The sequence below is a fragment of the Mustelus asterias genome, chromosome 9 (assembly GCF_964213995.1).
Source record: "Mustelus asterias chromosome 9, sMusAst1.hap1.1, whole genome shotgun sequence".
In the NCBI taxonomy this organism is placed as follows: Eukaryota; Metazoa; Chordata; class Chondrichthyes; order Carcharhiniformes; family Triakidae; genus Mustelus; species Mustelus asterias.
Genome location: NC_135809.1, coordinates 84469142 through 84489512, shown reverse-complemented (window position 1 = coordinate 84489512; position 20371 = coordinate 84469142). Strand labels below are relative to the sequence as shown.

The window sequence follows — 20371 nt, the reverse complement described above, 5'->3', positions numbered from 1 at the left end:
CTTCCCTACTTCGACTAAAACATTTGAACCCCGGGACCTGCAGCATCCATTCCTGCCCCTGCTCTATCCATGTCTCTGAAATAGCCACAACATCGAAGTCCCAGGTACTGATCCACGCTGCAAGTTCACCCACTTTATTGCGAATACTCCTGGCATTGAAGTATACACATTTCAAACCCTGCTCCACCCCACCTCTGCAATGCCGTGCATTGCAGTCCCCATCCATGCATCCCTCACTTTCAGCCCCACTACTCAGGATCCCTCCCCCCCCCCGAATCAGTTTAAACCTCCCTGCATGGCCTTAGCAAATTTACCCCCCAGGATATTGGTCCCCTTCTGATTAAGGTGTAGACCATCCTTCTCATAGAGGTCACACCTTCCCCAGTACGAGCCCCAATTGCTTAAGTACCTGAACCCCTCCCTCCTGCACCATCCCCTCAGCCATGAATTCAAACCTTCCCTCTCCCTATTCCTCTCTAAACTATCCCGTGGTACAGGCAAGAGTCCAGAGATAACCACTCTGTCAGTCTTGGCCTTTAGTTTCCACCCCAACTCCATAAAACCATATATTGAGGCCTCTGGTTTTGCTTTCCCCCACAAGAGGAAACATTCTCTCTGTTCGTTCTATCACAACAGACCTGTGTGATCGCAACAGACACCTCCAAACGCTGAAAGAATACACGGGTTCTGCTCGGATGAGGAGGATCGCAACAGACACCTCCAGACGCTGAAAGATGCCCTCATAAGAACAGGATATGGCGCTCGACTCATCGATCGACAGTTCTGACGCGCCACAGCGAAAAACCGCACCGACCTCCTCAGAAGACAAACATGGGACACGGTGGACAGAGTACCCTTCGTTGTCCAGTACTTCCCCGGAGCGGAGAAGCTACGGCATCTCCTCCGGAGCCTTCAACATGTCATTGATGAAGACGAACATCTCGCCAAGGCCATCCCCACACCCCCACTTCTTGCCTTCAAACAACCGCACAACCTCAAACAGACCATTGTCCGCAGCAAACTACCCAGCTTTCAGGAGAACAGTGACCACGACACCACACAACCCTGCCACAGCAACCTCTACAAGACGTGCCGGATCATCGACACAGATGCCATCATCTCACATGAGAACACCATCCACCAGGTACACGGTACATACTCTTGCAACTCGGCCAACGTTGTCCACCTGATACGCTGCAGGAAAGGATGTCCCGAGGCATGGTACATTGGGGAAACCATGCAGACGCTGCGACAACGGATGAATGAACACCGCTCGACAATCACCAGGTAAGACTGTTCTCTTCCTGTGGGGGAGCACTTCAGCGGTCACGGGCATTCGGCCTCTGATATTCGGGTAAGCGTTCTCCAAGGCAGCCTTCACGACACATGACGGCGCAGAGTCGCTGAGCAGAAACTGATAGCCAAGTTCCGCACACATGAGGACGGCCTCAACTGGGATATTGGGTTCATGTCACACTATCTGTAATCCCCACAGCTTGCCTGGACCTGCAGAGTCTCACTGGCTGTCCTGTCTGGAGACAATACACATCTCTTTAGCCTGTCTTGATGCTCTCTCCACTCACATTGTTTGTACCTTAAAGACTTGATTAGCTGTAAGTATTCGCATTCCAACCATTATTCTGTAAATTGAGTTTGTGTCTTTATCTGCCCTGTTTGTGAACAGAATTCCCACTCACCTGAAGAAGGGGCTTAAGGCTCCGAAAGCTTGTGGCTTTTGCTACCAAATAAACCTGTTGGACTTTAACCTGGTGTTGTTAAACTTCTTACTGTGTTTACCCCAGTCCAACGCCGGCATCTCCACATCATGACCTCCCCTGTCGCCAGTTAGGATACAAAGATTTCTCTCAAGGCCCCAGCAATTTCCTCCCTTGCCTCTCTGTGTTCTGGGGTATATCCCATCAGGCCCTGGGGACTTATCTACTTTAATGTTTCTCAAGAACCGCAATACCTCCTCCTTTTTGATCTCAACACGACTCCAACAATCTACACATCCTTTCCCAGACTCATCATCCACCAAGTCCTTCTCTTTGGTGAATACTGACGCAAAGTACTCACTTCATACCTTGCCCATTTCCTCTGGCTCCACGCATAGATTCCCTCCCTCCCTTGTCCTTGAGTGGGCCAACCCTCTTGCTCTTTATATATGTATAAAAAGCCTAGGGATTTTCCTTAATCCTGCAAGCCAATTCTTTTTCATTACCCCATTTAGCCCTTCTTTCTACTTTCCTTGTATTCCACACTTGCTTAGTGTGCTCCCAGACTCCTAGCTTTGACAAATGCTTCCTTTTTCTCTTTGACTAGGCTCACAATATCTCTCGTTATCCAAGGTTCCCAAAACTTGCCATACTTATCCTTCATCCTTGGAATGTGCCAGTCCTGAATCCCTATCAACTTACACTTGAAAGCCTCCCACATGCCAGATGTTGATCTGCCCTCAAACATCTGCCCCCAATCTATATTCTTCAGTTCCTGCCTAATATTGTTGTAATTAGCCTTCCCCCAATTTAGCACCTTAACTTGAGGACTACACTTATCTATATCCATCAGTACCTCAAAGCTTACTGAACTGTGGTCAATGTTCCCGAACTGCTCCCCGACTGAAACATCGACCACTATTTGATTCTCTTCACTATGAGTGTGGGTGGAGCATCTGAATAATTATTTTGCTGATGGCTCTCGCTACTGCTTGCAAAAGAGAATGCTGCTGGCCTACCTGAAGTGTATCTCTCTCGTGTTCCTGGAGAGGACCTAAGTAAAAGTCCACTGTTTGCCCATCTCGCTGTAACTTCTAGCCTGTGAGCTCCCTCTCATCATTTTCAATGTTACCCTGATAATCGCTCTTGTGCTCTCTTTGGTCATGTGCTCAATGTATACCATCCTATAGACTGTCCTTTTCCATATGTTGAGGTCAGGAGTCATCACAGAGTCTTGTTTTCTGACCTTTTCCCCAGGACCTCGAAACTAGGGAACTCCTTACGTAGAAGCATACATAGAAACACAGAAACTAGAAGGAGTAGGCCATTCAGCCCTTCGAGCCTGCTCTGCTATTCATTTTGATCATGGTTGATCATCAAATTCAATACCCTGATCCCAGCTTCACCCCCATATCCCTTGATCCTTTTAACTCCAAGAGCTATATCTAATTTCTTCTTGAAATCACACAATGTTTTGGCCTCAACTACTTGCTGTGATAGTGAATTCCACACATTCACCACCCTCTGGGTGAAGAAATTTCTCCTCGCTTCAATTCTAAAAGGTTTACCCCTTATGCTCAAACTATGGCCCCTTGTTCAGGACTCCCCCACCAGCGGGAACATTCTTTCTGAATGTAACCTCTCTATTTCGGTTAGAAACTTATAATTTTCTATGAGATTCCTTCCCACTCTTCTAAACTCCAGTGAATATAATCCTAACCGACTTAGTCTCTCCTCATATGACAGACCTGCCATCCCAGGAATCAGCCTGATAAACCTTGGCTGCACTCCCTCTATAGCAAGAACATCCTTCCTCAGATAAGAACACCAAAACTGGACACAATACTCTAGGTGTGGCTTCACCAATGCCCTATACAATTGCAGCAAAACATCCCTATTCCTATACTCAAATCCTCTTGCTATGACGGCCAACGTCACATTTGCCTCCTTTACTGCCCGCTGTACCTGCGCGCTTACTTTCAGCAACTGATGCACGAGGACACCAAGGTCTCGTTTGAGTGTGCACTTAATTTACACCTCATATTTATCTACATTATACTGCATCTGCCATATAGACGCCCACACACTCAGCCTGTCCAAATCACGCTGAAGCATCTCTGCATCCTCCTCACAGCTCCTCCTTCCACCCAACTTTGTATTATCTGCAAATTTGGAGATAATACATTCAGCTCCCTCTTCCAAATCATTAATGTATGATGTAAGCAGTTGGGGTCCTAACACAGATCCCTGAGGCACCCCTCTAGTCACTGCCTGCCAATCAGAAAAAAACACCCACTTATTCCAACTCTGTGCTTCCTATCTGATAACCAGCTTTCTATCCATCTCAAGACATTACCAGCCATCCCACAGGCTTTAATTTTATATAGTAATATCCTTGTCAAAACCTTCTGAAATTCTAAATAAACCACATCCACTGGTGCTCCCTAGTCAACTCTATTAGTTACATTTTCAAAGAATTCCAGTAGTTTTGTCAAGCATAATTTACTTTTTGTAAATCCATGTTGACTTTGTTTTGATTACACCACTGCTTTCCAAATGCTGAGCTATGAACTCCTTGATAATAGACTCTAGCAATTTCCCCAGCACCAACATTAGATTCACTGGTCTATAGTTCCTTTTTTTCTCTCTACCTCCTTTTTAAAATAGTGAGCTTATGTTAGCTACCCTCCAATGTGTAGGCACCATTTCAGAGTCCAAAGAAGTTTGGAAAATGACCACCAATGGATCTACTAATTCTAGGGCCACTTCCTTAAGTACTTTGGGATCAAGATTAACAGGCCCTGGAGATTAATCCGCCTTAAATTTTCCCTGAACCATTTCTCTGCTAATACTGATTTCCTTCAGCTCCTCACTAAAATATGTGATTTTCCGAACTTCCTGCACATCATTCATGTCTTCCCTGTGAAGACAGAAGCAAAGTGTGAATTTAGTTCCTCGGAAATTTTTTCTTTCCCAACTGTGAGGGGCCGACATTTGTTTTTGTCAATCTTTTTCTCCTTACCTCCCTCAATCTCCAGTTTTAAAATGCAATGTGCTGTGTTACCCCACAAGTATTTCTAATCCCACTGTGTGGGTTTTGCCAGTCCACCAAGATCAGGGCACTTGCCTTTGTCATGGGTGTTGAGGATTAACCAGACAATGCGCGCTGAGTACTCAATCTTTCCAAGCTTTTATTACTTGCTAGCAAGGAGAACACACATGCAGTGCAATGCACTGTTAGGTGTTCTGACGATTCATACAGATAATTAGCAGTTATAATTAATTACAGCAAATGAGAAACAAGCAACTTTTTAATCCTTAATTTGCATATATAGTCCACCAATCATTGCATTTTTGCCCTTTCTTATCCAATAGAAAACAGTCTCCTTCATTTGCATAATATATCAACATATCTTGTTTTTGGTATTTGTCATGGTAACTTGTCTTTGTTTCATCCTGTGGCCAAAGCCAGGTTTGCAGTGTTTATGAAACTGACACAAGGTTAGATTAGTCTCTTTCCTGAATACACAACCGCTGACCTCAATGAGGCCTTGTTTGAGAATAAGCTGATGGAGTTGCCTTGTTGTTGTAGCTTAATTTCCACAATGGCAGTCGTGGTGGTCAGCTTAATGTACTTGTGTTTCAGAATTCAGTTGGTAAAACTCTTGCCTTTGGGCAGTGGATCTGGGTTTGAGTTGATAAATGAAACCGATACTGTGGTACAATATGGAAAAAGTATTGCATTACTGGGAACTGTCCATCATTTAAGAAGATAACCCGATACTTCATCTATTCTCTTATGATTTGCATCAAGGATTCAGTGACACCATGAAGATGGTTCAGGATAAATATTTCACCTTCAACCAACCCCCTCCTAAAATGTAAATTAACTGGGCCTTGCTCTTATTACTGTAGGTTATCGCAATGAAATGTTTTCCCAAATTAATTATAGCTCTTCACAAGTACTTTATAATGTAAAGCACTGAGAAATCTTGACTTGTTGAGATAAAATATAAGTGATTAGAAGGTTTTCTCACTGATGTGTTACCTGAAGCTGATGAGATTGGTAAATATCAGCGGAGGGCACAAAAATCCACACAGCAACTTCCAGATCGGAGTATCAGTTGACATGTCACCCCACCAGATTTTAGTCAACAATGCCTAAAATACAGAAACTAATGTTATGAACAACGTGATTACTGCCTTAAAGTTAATTTATTGATCCTACTGAGTGTCAGTTGGTGGCATTCCCGTCTCCAAATCATTAGGTTTTGAGTTCAAATCCCACTCAGGGCTTGAGAACAAAAATCAATGCTGACAGCAGTACTGAGGGAGCTCTGCACTGTCGGAGGTGCTGTCTTTTGGATGAGATGTTAAACTGAGGCCCCAGATGCCTGGTGTCTGCAAGTAAAATACCCCATGGTACTTTTCCATTGAAGAACATGAGATTGTCACTCCCCAACTTCCTCAGACATTGTCTCTCCCCCACCAATCGTGCCCCCCTCACTACTCCTGCAATCGCGTGAGGACCTCCACCGGCCAGGCTGTTAAGGCAAGTGAGCCCAGACTTTTACGCCCCGGGCTCACTAATAATATCTAAATTAATGTTTAAGTATTAAAATCAGCCTTGTGCCGGTATCATCACGAGAGGTGAGAAATCGGGGACAAACTCAATCTATTTTGCCTCTTTCGTGATCTTACAGGCTCGCCATGGTGTTCAACCGGCATGATAAGCCAGTAAGATCACCCCCCTTCCCCCCTCCCCCCCCTCCCCCACCATGTTTGAATGTGAATTAAGACATGAGACAGCTCAGTTATATAGATCGGTTCATCAAGACAACAAGTTCAGTGACACACATATTTTAATGATCGAGTACAATTATTTCCACACCGTCAGAAGCAAGTACCTGAACACCATCATGTGCAAAGAAGGACTTGGCATCCGCTTCGGTGGCTAACTGCAAGCAAGTGGTCTTGCTCCAGTACTTGGTCTTGCGAATCAGCAAGCAGAAGGCTCTGTCTTCACAGTTACTGTAACACTGGCCAAACACGTCTGGAACCAGAGAAAACAACAGACCATTAATGCTCCATTCAACTGCATTACAGATAGACAGGACGTCTCATTTGGTGGGCTTGGACTCTCCAGCCTTGAAAGGAGGTATCTGAGAAGTGGCCTTCTAGAATCTTAGAGATATACCATAGTAAGCAACACAGACAAAGTATATGTACTTATAGTACGGAGGAAGGATGTTTGGGGGGATGGGGGGGAAACATGATTACAGGTTCAAACTATTAAAAAGCAAATCAGAACAAAACAAAATGCTTTTCCAGCATTTTTATAATAAACTAAAATGAACTGATTGTCCTCCTTAGCACTGCTGCCTTACAATGCCAGGGACCCGGGTTCGATTCCCGGTTTGGGTCACAGTTTGTGCGGAGTCTGCACATTATCCCATGTCTGAATGGGTTTCCTCCCACAGTCTGAAAGACGTGCTGGTTAGGTGCATTGGCCATGCTAAATTCCCCCTCAGTGTACCCGAACAGGCGCTGGAGTGTGGCGACTGGGAAATTTTCACAGTAACTTCATTGCAGTGTTAATGTAAGCCTACTTGTGGCACTAATAATTAAACTTAAGCTTCTACAAATATCTTATGATCAGGACCATGACCAATGCATCGGGTGTTGTTGGAAAGAATGTTGCTCAGGCCCCTCTTGGGTTTTGTGTTTCATGGTACCTAGTGCCAGTTGATCATATTTTGCGTTCTTCATGCTCCGAGCTGTCTCGGTGTCCGATTCCAGATGAGCCATTTCCTTCAAAATCTTGCACGCGGCCAGTGCTGCGGGTACCGCTTCCGGACCCTGCGAGGAATGGAAATGTTACTTGCACATTTCAAGGGAAGGACTAACCATGCGAGTTCAAAGCTTAAATCCACATTAAAGCAGAGTCACAGCTCGCTGAACACAGAGATAAAGTGTCAACAGCTTACGTTGATGCTTTGCCGCTAACACAACTTAATAAGGGAGGAAGTCAGGCAGGTAAACGGAAGAGAGAAAAAACTCAGTGGTACAGAGCCAGAGTGAGAGTTTGGGACGTTGTGGTGAAGGAGATTGGATTTGGATCAGAGTGGGAATTATAAAGGATGTATGAACAAAGGTGGAGAAATCAAAGCCTGTGGCAGTCATTGAAGAGAGGGGTGCGATATGAATCTGCATGGGAAACCAACGTGTAAATTAATTGCTGCGGCCTGAGGAATGTACATTATAGGGGATTTTCACAGTAACTTCATTACAGTGTTAAGGTAGGCCTACTTGTGACACTAATGAATAAACTTTACCTTCAAAACTTAAAGTTAATGCTGTTAAGTCATACTGGGCCCGAAACGTTAACTCCATTTCTCTCTCCACAGATGCTGCCAGACATGCTGGGTTTTTCCAGCACTTTCTGTTTTTATTTTAGTGAATGGATTGTTAAACGTTGGATTCGTTACTTACTTCCAACTACAACAGCTCCAACAAGCCTAGATTGTAATAACATGCAAGTTACCAAGAGTTGACTGATTATCAACCAAGAGTGTGTCAGAAAGCAAAAGACTTGCATTTATGTAGCACCTTTCACAATCCTCAGGACATCCGGAATAGCTTTACAACCATATTATGTAACTGACTTGCATCCAAAAACATATCAGGATGTAGTGGAGTAGAACTGAACAAATGACATTATCAGAAATGTTATCTTGTAAACTAATCATGAAGCTTGTCCCGAAATGAATAAACGTAATAAAAAATTGAACTTGAGAACTAGCGCCACCATGTGGAGATGCAGTGAAGGGATAAACAAAAAAGGTGATCCTGTTGATGATAATAATGTATTTGGAGGGAACAACCTATTACATCCTTGGCTTCATGATGGCACTCAACTGAGCCACATGGTTGCGAGTTCAAACCCCACTCCATCATTTTACCGTTAGTCATTTATTATTGCATTGTTAAGTTCTGTGGAACAAAGGGACCTTGGTGTGTTTGTCCACAGGTCTCTGAAGGCGGAAGGGCATGTTAGTAGGGTGGTGAAAAAGGCGTATGGGACACTTGCCTTTATCAATTGAGGCATAGATTACAAAACCAGGGAAGTCATGTTGGAGTTGTATAGAACTTTGGTGAGGCCACAGCTAGAGCACTGTGTGCAGTTCTGGTACAGGGAGGATGTGATTGCACTGGAGGGGGTGCAGGGAAGATTCACCAGGATGCTACTTGGGGTGGAACATTCAAGTTATGAAGAGAGGTTGGGTAGGCTTGGGTTGTTTTCCTTGGAGTAGAGAAGACTGAGGAGCGACTTGATCGAGGTGTATAAGATTATGAGGGACATGGACAGGATGGATAAGAAAGGGTCAGCCATGAGGGGACCCAGGTTCAAGGTGAAGGGCAGGAGGTTTAGGGGGAATGTGAAGAAAAACTTTTTTTACCCAGGGGGTGGGATGGTCTGGAATTCACTGCCTGGGAGGATGGTAGATAGAGGCGGGTTGCCTCACATCCTTCAAAAAGTACCTGGATGAGCACTTAGCGCATCATAACATTCAGGGCTATGGGTCAAATGCTGGCAGATGGGATTAAGTGGGAGTTCAGGTGTTTCCAATGTGTCGGTGCAGACTTAATGGGCCGAAGGGCCTCTTCTGCACTGTATGATTCTATGATGGGTTTTAGTCATAAGGTTGGGTGGAAACACTAGGGTTCTCTTTGGAGCACAGGAGATTGAGGTGAGATTGGATAGGGACGTATAAGATTAACATAGATTTATATAAGGGAGGCAAAGAAAAGCAGATGGTACAAGAAGTGAGGACCCAGATTTAAGGCCTTTGGCAAGAGATGCAGGGAGAATACGAGGAACATTTTTATGTAACAGATGATAATGACCTGGAACTCGCTGCTTAACACGGAAGTGGAGAAATGGAGGAGGATTGATTTTAAATAGAAATTGGATGGACATTTGAGGGAAATAAAGATGCAGAGTGACAGGGTTAGAGAGGGAAAGTGGGACTGATTGGATTGGTCTACAGAAAGGCTGCATGAACTCAATGGCTGAGTGGCCTCTCCTTCTGCACAGTAATGACTGGAGCTTGAGCACATTACCTAGGCTGACACTGCAGTGCAATACTGAGAGAGTGCTGCACAGTTCGAGATGCCAGCTTGCAGGTAAGATGTCAAAGAGAGGTCCAATTTACTTTTTCTGATGGAGGTAAAGAGCAGCAATGAGTCCTCCTGATATTCTGGCCAGCATGATCACCAATACACAGAGATTCATATCGTGGTGCAGTATGCTAGAAGATTTACTTTATTTTGAATTTACCCGAGTAATATTTTGATACGGTGCTCCAAATTCTCACACTTAGGATTCTCACACTCAGGCAGTAATGCATATGCATGCACAATATATCATTACACACACAATCTCGTGCACACACATAAATGGGGTTTCTGCAACACTTACCGTAAGGTTATGGCAATGTAGTGAGAGAAGCTTCTAGGAAAATTTCCAGGGCATTCACTTGCTTTGTACAGTAATTAGTAACTTATAGTTAAATAGAAGAACCTACATTACTTGAGAGGGAGGTGAAACAGAGGGATTCAACTGCTGTATATATAGGTTGAGAATCATAGAATCACTACAATACAGGAGGTGGTCACTTGGCTCATTGAGCCTGCACTGACAACAATCCCACCCAGGCCCTAACCCTGTAACCCCTCAATTTACCCTACTAATCCCCCTGACACTAAGGGGCAATTTAGCATGACCTATCAACCTAACCTGCATATCTTTGGAACTGGGAGACTCAAAACTGAAAGTGCCTAAGTGACAAATGGGCAGGAGACTGTAATTACCTGATGTTGTCCTCATTATAAATGTGGAGTTTTGCTTTTTCCCTCTTACCACACTCTGTGGCGAACAAGACAGACCTTCACCTGTTCCCAGAGTAAGGGTTTTCCAGGAACAGGTCGCTAGTCTGTTGCCAGAGCTTGCAGCTTGAGGAGTGTTACTCCACACCAAGCATGGCTGACCAGGACACTGTCACATATATTAGCATACAATGAAAAGTATTGTTTCTTGTGTGCTATACAGACAAAGCATGCCATTCATAGAGAAGGAAAGGAGAGGGTGCAGAATGTAGTGGCATGGTAGCACAGTGGTTAGCACCGCTGCCTCACAGCGCCAGGAACCCAGGTTTGATTCCCGGCTTGGGTCGCTGTCTGTGTGGAGTTTGCACGTTCTCCCCGTGTCTGCGTGGGTTTCCTCTGGGTGCTCTGGTTTCCTCCTACATTCTGAAAGACGTGCTGGTTAGGTGCATTGACCCGAACAGATGCCAGACTGTGGCGACTAGGGGAATTTCACAGTAAGCTCATTGCAGTGTTAATGTAAGCCTTACATGTGACCAATAAATAAATAAAATTTTAGCATTACAGTCAAAGCTAGGGTGTAGAGAAAGATTAGCTTAATATAAGGTAGGTTCATTCAAAAGTCTGATGGCAGCAGGGAAGAAGTTACTTTTGAGTCGGTTGTTACATGACCTCAGACTTTTGAATCTTTCTCTGGACGGAAGAAGGTGGAAGAGAGAATGTCTGGGGTACGTGGGGTCCTTAATTATGCTGGCTGCTTTTCCGAAGCAGCGCTGCCCATCATTGGCTTGTAGGTAGGATTTTGGTCACGCAATGAGCACATCTTCCTTGGCCATCAAGTCCTGAGGGTGGCATTCAAACCAAGAGTTTCTGGCTCAAAGCCAGGGAGGCTACCCACTGCACCACAAAACCTCATATAAATGTGGAGTAGGAATATGAAATGTGAAACATTGACAAAAATATTGTGTGGAATTGCGTGCAGAGACAATATTTTAACATGGCAATTTTGTATCTTGTAAGTTAATAATAAACTCTCTCTCTACTGAACTCTTGCTGAATGTGCTGGTTTGAAATACAGCAAGGCCAAGATTTCACGGAGAAGCTGCTTACCATTTCCCAGAAGTAGTTTGCCATTTCTTGTCGGTTCAACAGCACTGCCCACAGAAAGAGATCTCTCCAGGGGTTTTCCAGCTTCTGACTTAAATCAGGCATCGTAAACAATCTCTGACCACGTAATTTGCTATTCAGTTCCTGAAAGAGTATATTAGATTTGAATATTTGAATACAAAGCCAAACTGTCAGTCACAGCAAAGCTCATATCCTTGTAGGTAGGATATTAGAAACATAGAAAATAGAAAAAGGAGTAGGCCACCTGGAGCCTGCTTCGCCATCCTATCTTCTATCTCAATCCCATACCCCTTGACGCCTTTAGAGTCTAGAACCCTATCTATTTCTTTCTTAAATAAGGGTAAACCTTTTAGAACTGAGGTGAGGAGAAATTTCTTCACCCAGAGAGTGGTGAATGTATGCAATTCACTACCATCGAATGTTGTTAAGGCCAAAACATTGTGTGATTTCAAGAAGAAATTAGATACAGTTCTTGGGGCCAAAGCAATCAAGGGATATGGGAGGAAGGGGGATCAGGATATTGAATTCGATGATCAGCCATGATCATAATGAATGGCGGAGTAGGCTTGAAGGGCCAAATGGCCTACTCCTGCTTCTAGTTTCTAAATATGTTCAGCGACTTGGCTGCCATAGCTGTGTGTGGTAGAGAATTCATCCTGCTATTACTATCCTGCTTCTACTTGTTGTACTTTCCTAAGCAAGAATTTTCTTTTCTACGTTAGCCCCTCTTCTGGTGCAACGACACTTGATTGGCACCCCTACCACCACACTTACCCTCCCTCGCACTCCCAATTGAATGAGCTGGAGAGGGTGGGTAGAGAATTGCTTCTATCTCTATAGTAAGTGCCCTTTTGGAGTGGGTGTGGTAGCTTATGATGGGGGAGGGGCATTATCTCAGTGAGGGGTTAAACAAAACTACCTCAGTGGGGAATGGGAGTACCTTAACTGGTGGGAGCGTGTTATTGGACATGTGATGCCATCAAAGGGGGATTGTCGGTGGGGTGGACAAGAAGTGCCTTGATTGTGGGTATGTATGACAAATTGGCCAAAATGATCTGGCTTTTTGGTGCAACCCCCATCCCCTGCAGCACGTTCCCAGGTGGCGCGGAAGGTGCAGGGCATGCAAAACCCTGTAGACATCGACGGGACTGGAAGATCCCACCAATGGCAAGCCACCAGAAAGTCCCACCCAAATAGCAAGAGTGGAATTTTGCCTCAGTGGATGGGAGAGTTGGGGGTGGGGTGGGGAGAATTTAGCAAAACGTTTCAGTTGGGCATGAGGGAGGGGGGGTGTGACAGGCCAATTCACAAGTTACTGAGCTGTAATTTCAGGAAATATATCGGTTATATTTCAGTATTTTTCAGGTGCTGTCAGCTGTAAAATATTGAGATCATCTGACTTTTTAAGCTACAAGTCAAAATTTATTGACCAGAACTGGGATCGACTTTTGACAGTTCCTCGAGTTGTAAAGAGCCTCAAAGGTGACCTTGTGCTGAAATGTTGGTTTAGCCCATGTCAAGGACAAGATGCTATTTTGGTAAAGAATTTGAAACTTGCGCTAGCAAACACCTGGAGAATCGTTAAGAGGCTGAGTGCAACTTAAATTGCCTGCCTGCACTTATTCATGAGTTTGCATCATATTTTGGATGTATAATACTTGACCTAATGATCGCTCCCAACACTGATCAGCTAGGTGGGAATAAGCAAATCATTGCTGAGGATTTTGAATCTAAGGTTTTTCATCTTTCACTCTTTGCTTGCTACTGGAGATTTTAAGAGGGCTTTTGAAACACATGGGGAAGCTTTTGGGAACACTTTGCATAAACTTCACCAACACTCGAACAGCGTATGTTCCAGAAATTGTCTGAGGGCTACTTAAAGTCATTGGAGACCATCTAGAAATCAACAGCCAAAGATGGTTAGGTTGATTGGCCAGTTATAGGGTAAATAAGTAGGGTTATGGGGATAGGGCCTGGGTGGGATTGTGATCGGTGCAGATTCGATGGGTCGAATGGCCTCCTTCTATACTGAAGGAATTCTATAAATGAGAGTGCTTGGCCCTTGGCATCTTGCTAGGAGTCCCATTTGGTCTAAAACAGGAGGAGGACATGGGGACAGAGCAGAGAGGTAAAGGAGGATGGGGTGGACTCCTACCTCCAGGCAAGTTCAATGGTGATCAGAAATTAGGATTGCTTAAGTCAGTCTTTCAAACGGACATGTTTATTAGAACAGTTACCATTTGGTGCCTGTTTCACCCTAAACTAACACCCTGGACTTTTAAAACCATGAATGATTTTTTTCCCAATTCCAATTTTATATAAAAAAAATTTATATATATATACTAGGGGGGGAAAAAATATATATAATGCACCAGCTAACTGAGGTGTAGAAAAACATGCAGACGCAATGCACCAGAATACAATATTAGTTACTGTGTTAGCAACTACTGTTGCACAAGTTTTAACATTTTAAAACCCTAACCATAACAGTGGCTACAGGTAAACGGGCACATTCTTAAAATGACAAGTCAGGGTAGGTATAGCTGCGTTTTTTAATGTACAGGCACAGCGTCACAAAACTGGCAACCTTGGGACTTGCAAAGTTTCAATCTTGTCGGATTTTGGATTCTGCCGGACTGTGGGTTCGGGCTAAGACAGCTCAGATGGAGTCAATGATTGCTCAGAGCGGCAAATGGGATAACTAGTTAGATGCCACAATGAACCATTACACTGCCTAGCCAAATTGTCCAGGTAAATTATTTATTATTTTGCTCACTTAAAATTGATACATGCCATATTCTAAAAATATCCGCTTTTCAGACAACCCCAGTTTTTGGATTTGAGACACGACCCATCTACTTTCAATCTACAATTCAATGCCCTGTTTAGGGATACAGTTTGTGTCGCGATTATGCTACCTTTACTGAACTAGTAATCCAGAGGCCTGGACTAATAATTCTGCAGAACAAGAGTTCGAATCCTGCTATACCAGCCTGAGAATTAAAATTCAGTTTTTAAAAAACTGGAAATAAAAAGCTGACATCAGTTAAATTGACCGGGAAAGTTGTCAAATCACCATAAAAAACCCAGCTAGTTCATTCATATCCCTTCGGGATGAAAAGCTGCAGCCCTTGCCCAGTGTGAAAAGATCACAGAATCCCTACAATGCAGAAGGAGGCCATTTGGCCCATTGAGTCTGTACTGACAACAATCCCACCCAGGTCCATTCTCCATAACCCCATGTATTTACCCTGCTAATCCCCCTGACACTGAGGGGTAATTTAGCATGGCCAATCAACCTAACCGGCACATCTTTGGAGTGTGGCAGGAAACCCACACAGACACAGGGAGAACGTGCAAACTCCACACAGACAGTCACCCAAGGCTGGAATTGAACCTGGGTCCCTGCCGCTGTGAGGCAGCATTGCTAACCACTGTGCCATCGTGCCGCCCACTAGCTTAGTTGGATAGAATGTGATCTAGACGTGACTCCACTCCCATTTGATTCTAAACTGCCTTCCGAAGTGTCTTGGTAAATCAAACTTTCTCAGGAAGTAAGGGAATATGCCATAAATGTCAACCTTGTCAGTCACAAAAAGTTCCTGAGCGCTGGGCCTTGTACTTACTGTTATTGACTTTTTAACACCCAAGGGCTTACGAGAGGGGCTGGATTCTTGGAAGATCCCCTTGCATGCATCATGTAGGAAATCCTTCAGCACCTTAGACACTTCATACAGGGTAAACTTGGGCCTCTTCTCCAGAGAGTCACGATGCGAAGTGTGATTCATGCTTCTTAAAGTAAGTCTCTGCTCCTCAAGTTTCTTCAGTAGGAGTTCATAGAGGAGGCACTTTTGCGGGATGGAGCAGTAGAGCTCCTGGAGCCGGCCATAGGTGAGGAAGTCGTACATATTCATCCCATTATCAATGAACAACCGCACAAACTCTGGCTTGTCATTCACCAAAGCATCCATCATTACTTCTTCCAGGTCACCAAACTACAAGACACAGCACATGATGTTGTTTTTGTACAGGACCCCCTGATTAGAAAACATTGTTATGACCACGAGACCTTATACAATAGTTATGTTTTAAACTCTTTGAATTTAAGATAAAGCACTGGTGTAGTAGTATTGTCACCGGACTAGTATTGACCCTGGGGATCCAGGTTTAAACCTCACCACAGCAGATGGTGAAATTTGAATTGAATAAAAATCTGAAATTAAACGATGACCATAAAACCGTTGTCAATTGGTGTAAAAACCCATCTGGTTCACTGATGTCCTTTAGGGAAGAAAATTTGTTATCTTTACCTGGTCTGGCCAACATGTGACTCCAGATCTCCAGCAATGTGGTTGACTCTTAAATGCCATCAGGGATGGGCAATAAATGCTGACCCAGTCTGCAATGCCCACATCCCATGAGTGAACTTAAAAAAATATGGAATGGGGGAAATGTTGTGAGGTGGTACTGAACCCTACAAGGTGACAAGCCCATGTGATCTGGTTAGCATGTGTTCAGGGACCCAAATCAAGACTCATTCAAAGTCAGGTGTATGCTTTAACAGCTGAACACAGAAGAGGAGGCAGCTGGCCTTGCTTTGTGAAGACTTAGAGACATTGGGCAGGATTTTACGGCCTAGCTCGCCCCAAACCGTAAAATCTCACCCGCCGTCAACGAACCTTCCCATGGTCTTCCCCTCACCTGCTCCAATTCCCGTGGCAGGAGGGGGGGTAAAATTCCGGCCACACAGTCTGAGTAAGACTCAAAGATCCTGGACCAAGAGGCCATGCTGCTGGATATGTGAAGCAGGGAAGCCACAGGTATGGGAGCAGGATGCTTGGAAGAATCTGTTCAGAAAGAAAATGAAAGAACAGACTTTTGGAGGTTACTCTATTTTTCTTTATTAATTCAGTATTTGACCAGTGGGAATTCAATGGGATTAGAAAGGGCACCTTGATGTCCTTGGGGCTGGCAGGAACAAGATGAGCCAAATGGCCACCTTCTGTGTTGCAACTCTTCTATGGTTGTATGGAAGCATACTAAGATTTCAATAAACCTTTCAATCACATTGATTCTGTCAAAATGTCTTTCCCCGAATAAAGTGCTCACCTGTTTCACTCTCATTCCTGATAATTCAAGCAGTTCTTTTTCAGATTGACAGATTTTTTCTTTTTCTACCTCAAATCAAACTGCTCTGAAGCACTCCACTTGGTTATGACCCTGTAGGAAATTGCAACCAGATACATAGTGGGGAAGCAATGGCCTAGTGGTGTTATCACTAGACTATTAATCCAGAAACTCAGCAAATATTCTGGGGACCTGGGTTCGAATCCTGCCACGGCAGACGGTGGAATTTGAATTCAATTTTTTAAAAATCTGGAATTAAGAATCTACTGATGGCCATCAAACCATTGGCGATTCACTAATGTCCTTTAGGGAAATAAATCTGCCATCTTTACCTGGTCTGGTCTACATGTGGCTGCAGAGCCACAGCAATGTGGTTGACTCTCAACTGCCCCCTGAAATGGCCTAGCAAGCCACTCAGTTCAAGGGCAATTAGGGATGGGCAATAAATGCTGACTAGCCAATGACGCCCGTGTCCCACAAATGAGTAAAGAAAATGTCAGAGGCCACAGATATGGAACCCACCTTACTGCTAACATGAATAGGAGAATCTCATGCCCTCATGCTTTCCTCTTCCACCTTGGCCTACTGAAATCAATTCCACATCTTACCGTCCACACCACATCACCATTGAAGATCTCACTCTTGGCAATATCCACCCTGTTCCAGGCAACGGCAAGTTTCAGTTCATCCAGATACTCCTGGGCTTCTTGAGTTTGACTTTTACATGCTAGGGGGAGGGAAAGACAATCATTGTGTGCATGATATCTGCATTTAATGTAACATTTTACATTTGCATTTTCATGTGTGTGCCAGAATGTGGTCACTGTGGACTTAATAAATATCTCCCTACCTTTGACAAGGGCTTTCAGGATAATGGTGTCCAGTTCCTCGGAGCTCTCCTGCTCGGAGTCGTGTATTGTTAAAATGTGGTCTTTGGCCAAAATGCTTTGAATCTAAAAATAATCCAAAGTTTTCCATCATTTTTGATTCAGGCAGGAATATATATTTAGATTAAGGTACGCAAAATTATTAAATCGTGTAAGTCAAGTTTTACATATCTCACGTTAAAGATGACTGATATTTATGAACATTCTGCAGCTTATACAATGGCTCATTACTGAATAAATCCCTCCTTTGAATTCAGAATAGAATAAATATCATGACGAATGGATATTGCACAAGACAGAGGTCTTAAGTTGCAGACATCGTAAGATTCAGGGTGAAGCAGAAAGCTTTGCTGGTGAGGACAAGGACAATTCCTGTGGAGCTGAAATGCTGCAAAAATGGCACATTTATTTATAAGATTTGGGTGTCACAGCCAAGGCCAGCATTTATTGTCCACCTCGTATTAGAATCGTAGAATGCCGACAGTGCAAAAGGAGGCCATTTGCTCATCTGCACTAACTCTCCAAAAAAAGCATCTTATCCAGGTTCACCCCCCTGCCCAATCCCCATAATCCTGTGCATTTACCATGGCTAATCCACCTAACCTACCCATCTTTGGACTGTGGGAGGAAACCCGGAGGAAACCCACGCAGACCATGCAAACTCCACACAGACAGTGACCCAAGGCCCGGAATTGAACCCAGGTCCCTGGTGCTGTGAGGCAGCAGCGCTAACCACTGTGCCACCGTTGCAAAGTTTATTTATTAGTTTCACAAGTAGGCTTACATTAACACTGCAATGCAGTTACTGTGAAAAGGTGATGATGAGCTGCCTTCTTGAACTGAGTGGGGTGCTAGTCCACTTCAGAGGGCAGTTATGAGGCAATCACATGTTGTGAGATGGTGTGATGTATAGGCGCAGTCCAAGTAAGGTTCCTCCCAAAGGGTATTAGTGATCCACAATTTGATCTTACAATTTAATTTTTAAAAATTACACTTTCATGGGATGCATGTGAGATTGGCCAGCATTTGTTGCTCCTACAAAGCCTTTGGATTAGTTGTCCAGTAACATAACCACTAAGGTTATCCATTTTTTGTTTGTAAAAGAATTGAAACATTGTCCACCAAGAATCATGTGCTTCCTACAGACAGAACAAACTACAATCTACTCTTGATCAATTGGAGTAATTTGCTCATCCAATATACTACCTCATTTATATCCAGTAACTTCTCTTTATCCACAAGAGATTTCAATAACTAACAATAATAAATTATGTTAATAGAGAGTCATTAAAAATGTTCTAAGGTTCACACGAGTGCAATCAAAAATATGGATGCCTAGCCAAAGTATGAAACATTGGGCGATGAAGAACTTAAGTGAACAATGGATTTTAAATTGTGAAACAAACCAAATAGGTAATAATTGAGGGGGAGCATCAGGGCAATAGTGATCCCAACATAGTATAGTTTCAGATAATAAGTGAGAAATACAAGTGTAAGACAAAGACCAAAGTAATACATTCAAAAAAGGTTGACTTTAAGTGGATGAGAATGGGTTTAAGGAAAGTAAACTGGACAAAATTACTGACAGACAGAAATAGAACAGCAGGGGAAAGTATTTAAAAGTGATCAACAGAGTTCAAAAGCAAGAGCCAACTAACTAGAATTGACACACCATGATTAATAAATTATAAGGGCAAAATTGGAATTAAAGAAAAAGGCAGACATTGAGTGAATGTCAAAGCAGAGATCAACAAAAGGGAATACAAAAGGTTAGGATAGGAATTAAAAACCATTAGGAAACAGAGAAACTACAAAACAAAATTAACAAGCAATAAAATAATGGTAAATTTTTCAACAAAAACATAATAAAAGTCAGGATAAGGGATACATAATGGGATGGACAAGATGAGAGGTCACACAACACCACATTATAGTCCAACAGGTTTATCTGAAATCACAAGCTTTCAGAGCGTTGCTCCTTCGTCAAGTGAAGTCCTGATGGAGGAGCAGCATTCCAAAAGCTTACAATTTCAAATCGGTCTGTTGGTCTATAACCTGGTGTCGTGTGACCTCTCATCCTATTCCCGTGTAAGAGAGATTAAGCAGTAATTTGTCTGGGGTGTTTAAAACGTTCAAAGCCTTTGATAAGGTAGAAACTGGAAAATTATTGCCTCTGGTGGGGTAGCAACAACAATAAAAGACCATAATCTTAAAATCAGAACTAGATCATGCGAACATAGAAACAGGAGTAGGCCATTCGGCCCATCAAGCCTGTTCCGCCACTTAATGAGATCATGGCTGATCTGTGGCCTAACTCCATATACTTACCTTTGGCCCATATCCCTTGATACCTTTACTGAACAAAAATGTATCTATCTCAGATTTAAGGATAGCAACTGATCTCGCATTAACTACTGTTTGTGGAAGAGAGTTCCAAACCTCTACCACCCTTTGTGTGTTGAAAAGCTTCCTGACATCTCTCCTGATCAGTCTGGTGCTAATTTTTAGACTATGCCCCCCTACTTCTAGAATCTCTAACCACATAAATAGTGGAAATAGTCTTTATTTACCCTGTCTTTTCCTGTTAATATCTTGAAGACTTTGATCAGATCACCCCTTAACCTTCTA

At 43.5% G+C, this 20371-nt stretch overlaps 1 protein-coding gene across 1 annotated transcript in view; it reads right to left on the bottom strand.

The window, feature by feature from the left end:
- The window catches only part of trpm5 (transient receptor potential cation channel, subfamily M, member 5), a 128828-nt gene that overhangs the window by 37655 nt on the left and 70802 nt on the right, over nucleotides 1-20371 (bottom strand). The window contains 7 exon segments of the mRNA XM_078221371.1: nucleotides 5764-5876; nucleotides 6623-6768; nucleotides 7451-7574; nucleotides 11712-11852; nucleotides 15356-15724; nucleotides 17465-17583; nucleotides 17707-17809. Of these exon segments, the coding sequence (XP_078077497.1) occupies nucleotides 5764-5876; nucleotides 6623-6768; nucleotides 7451-7574; nucleotides 11712-11852; nucleotides 15356-15724; nucleotides 17465-17583; nucleotides 17707-17809 (1115 nt within the window).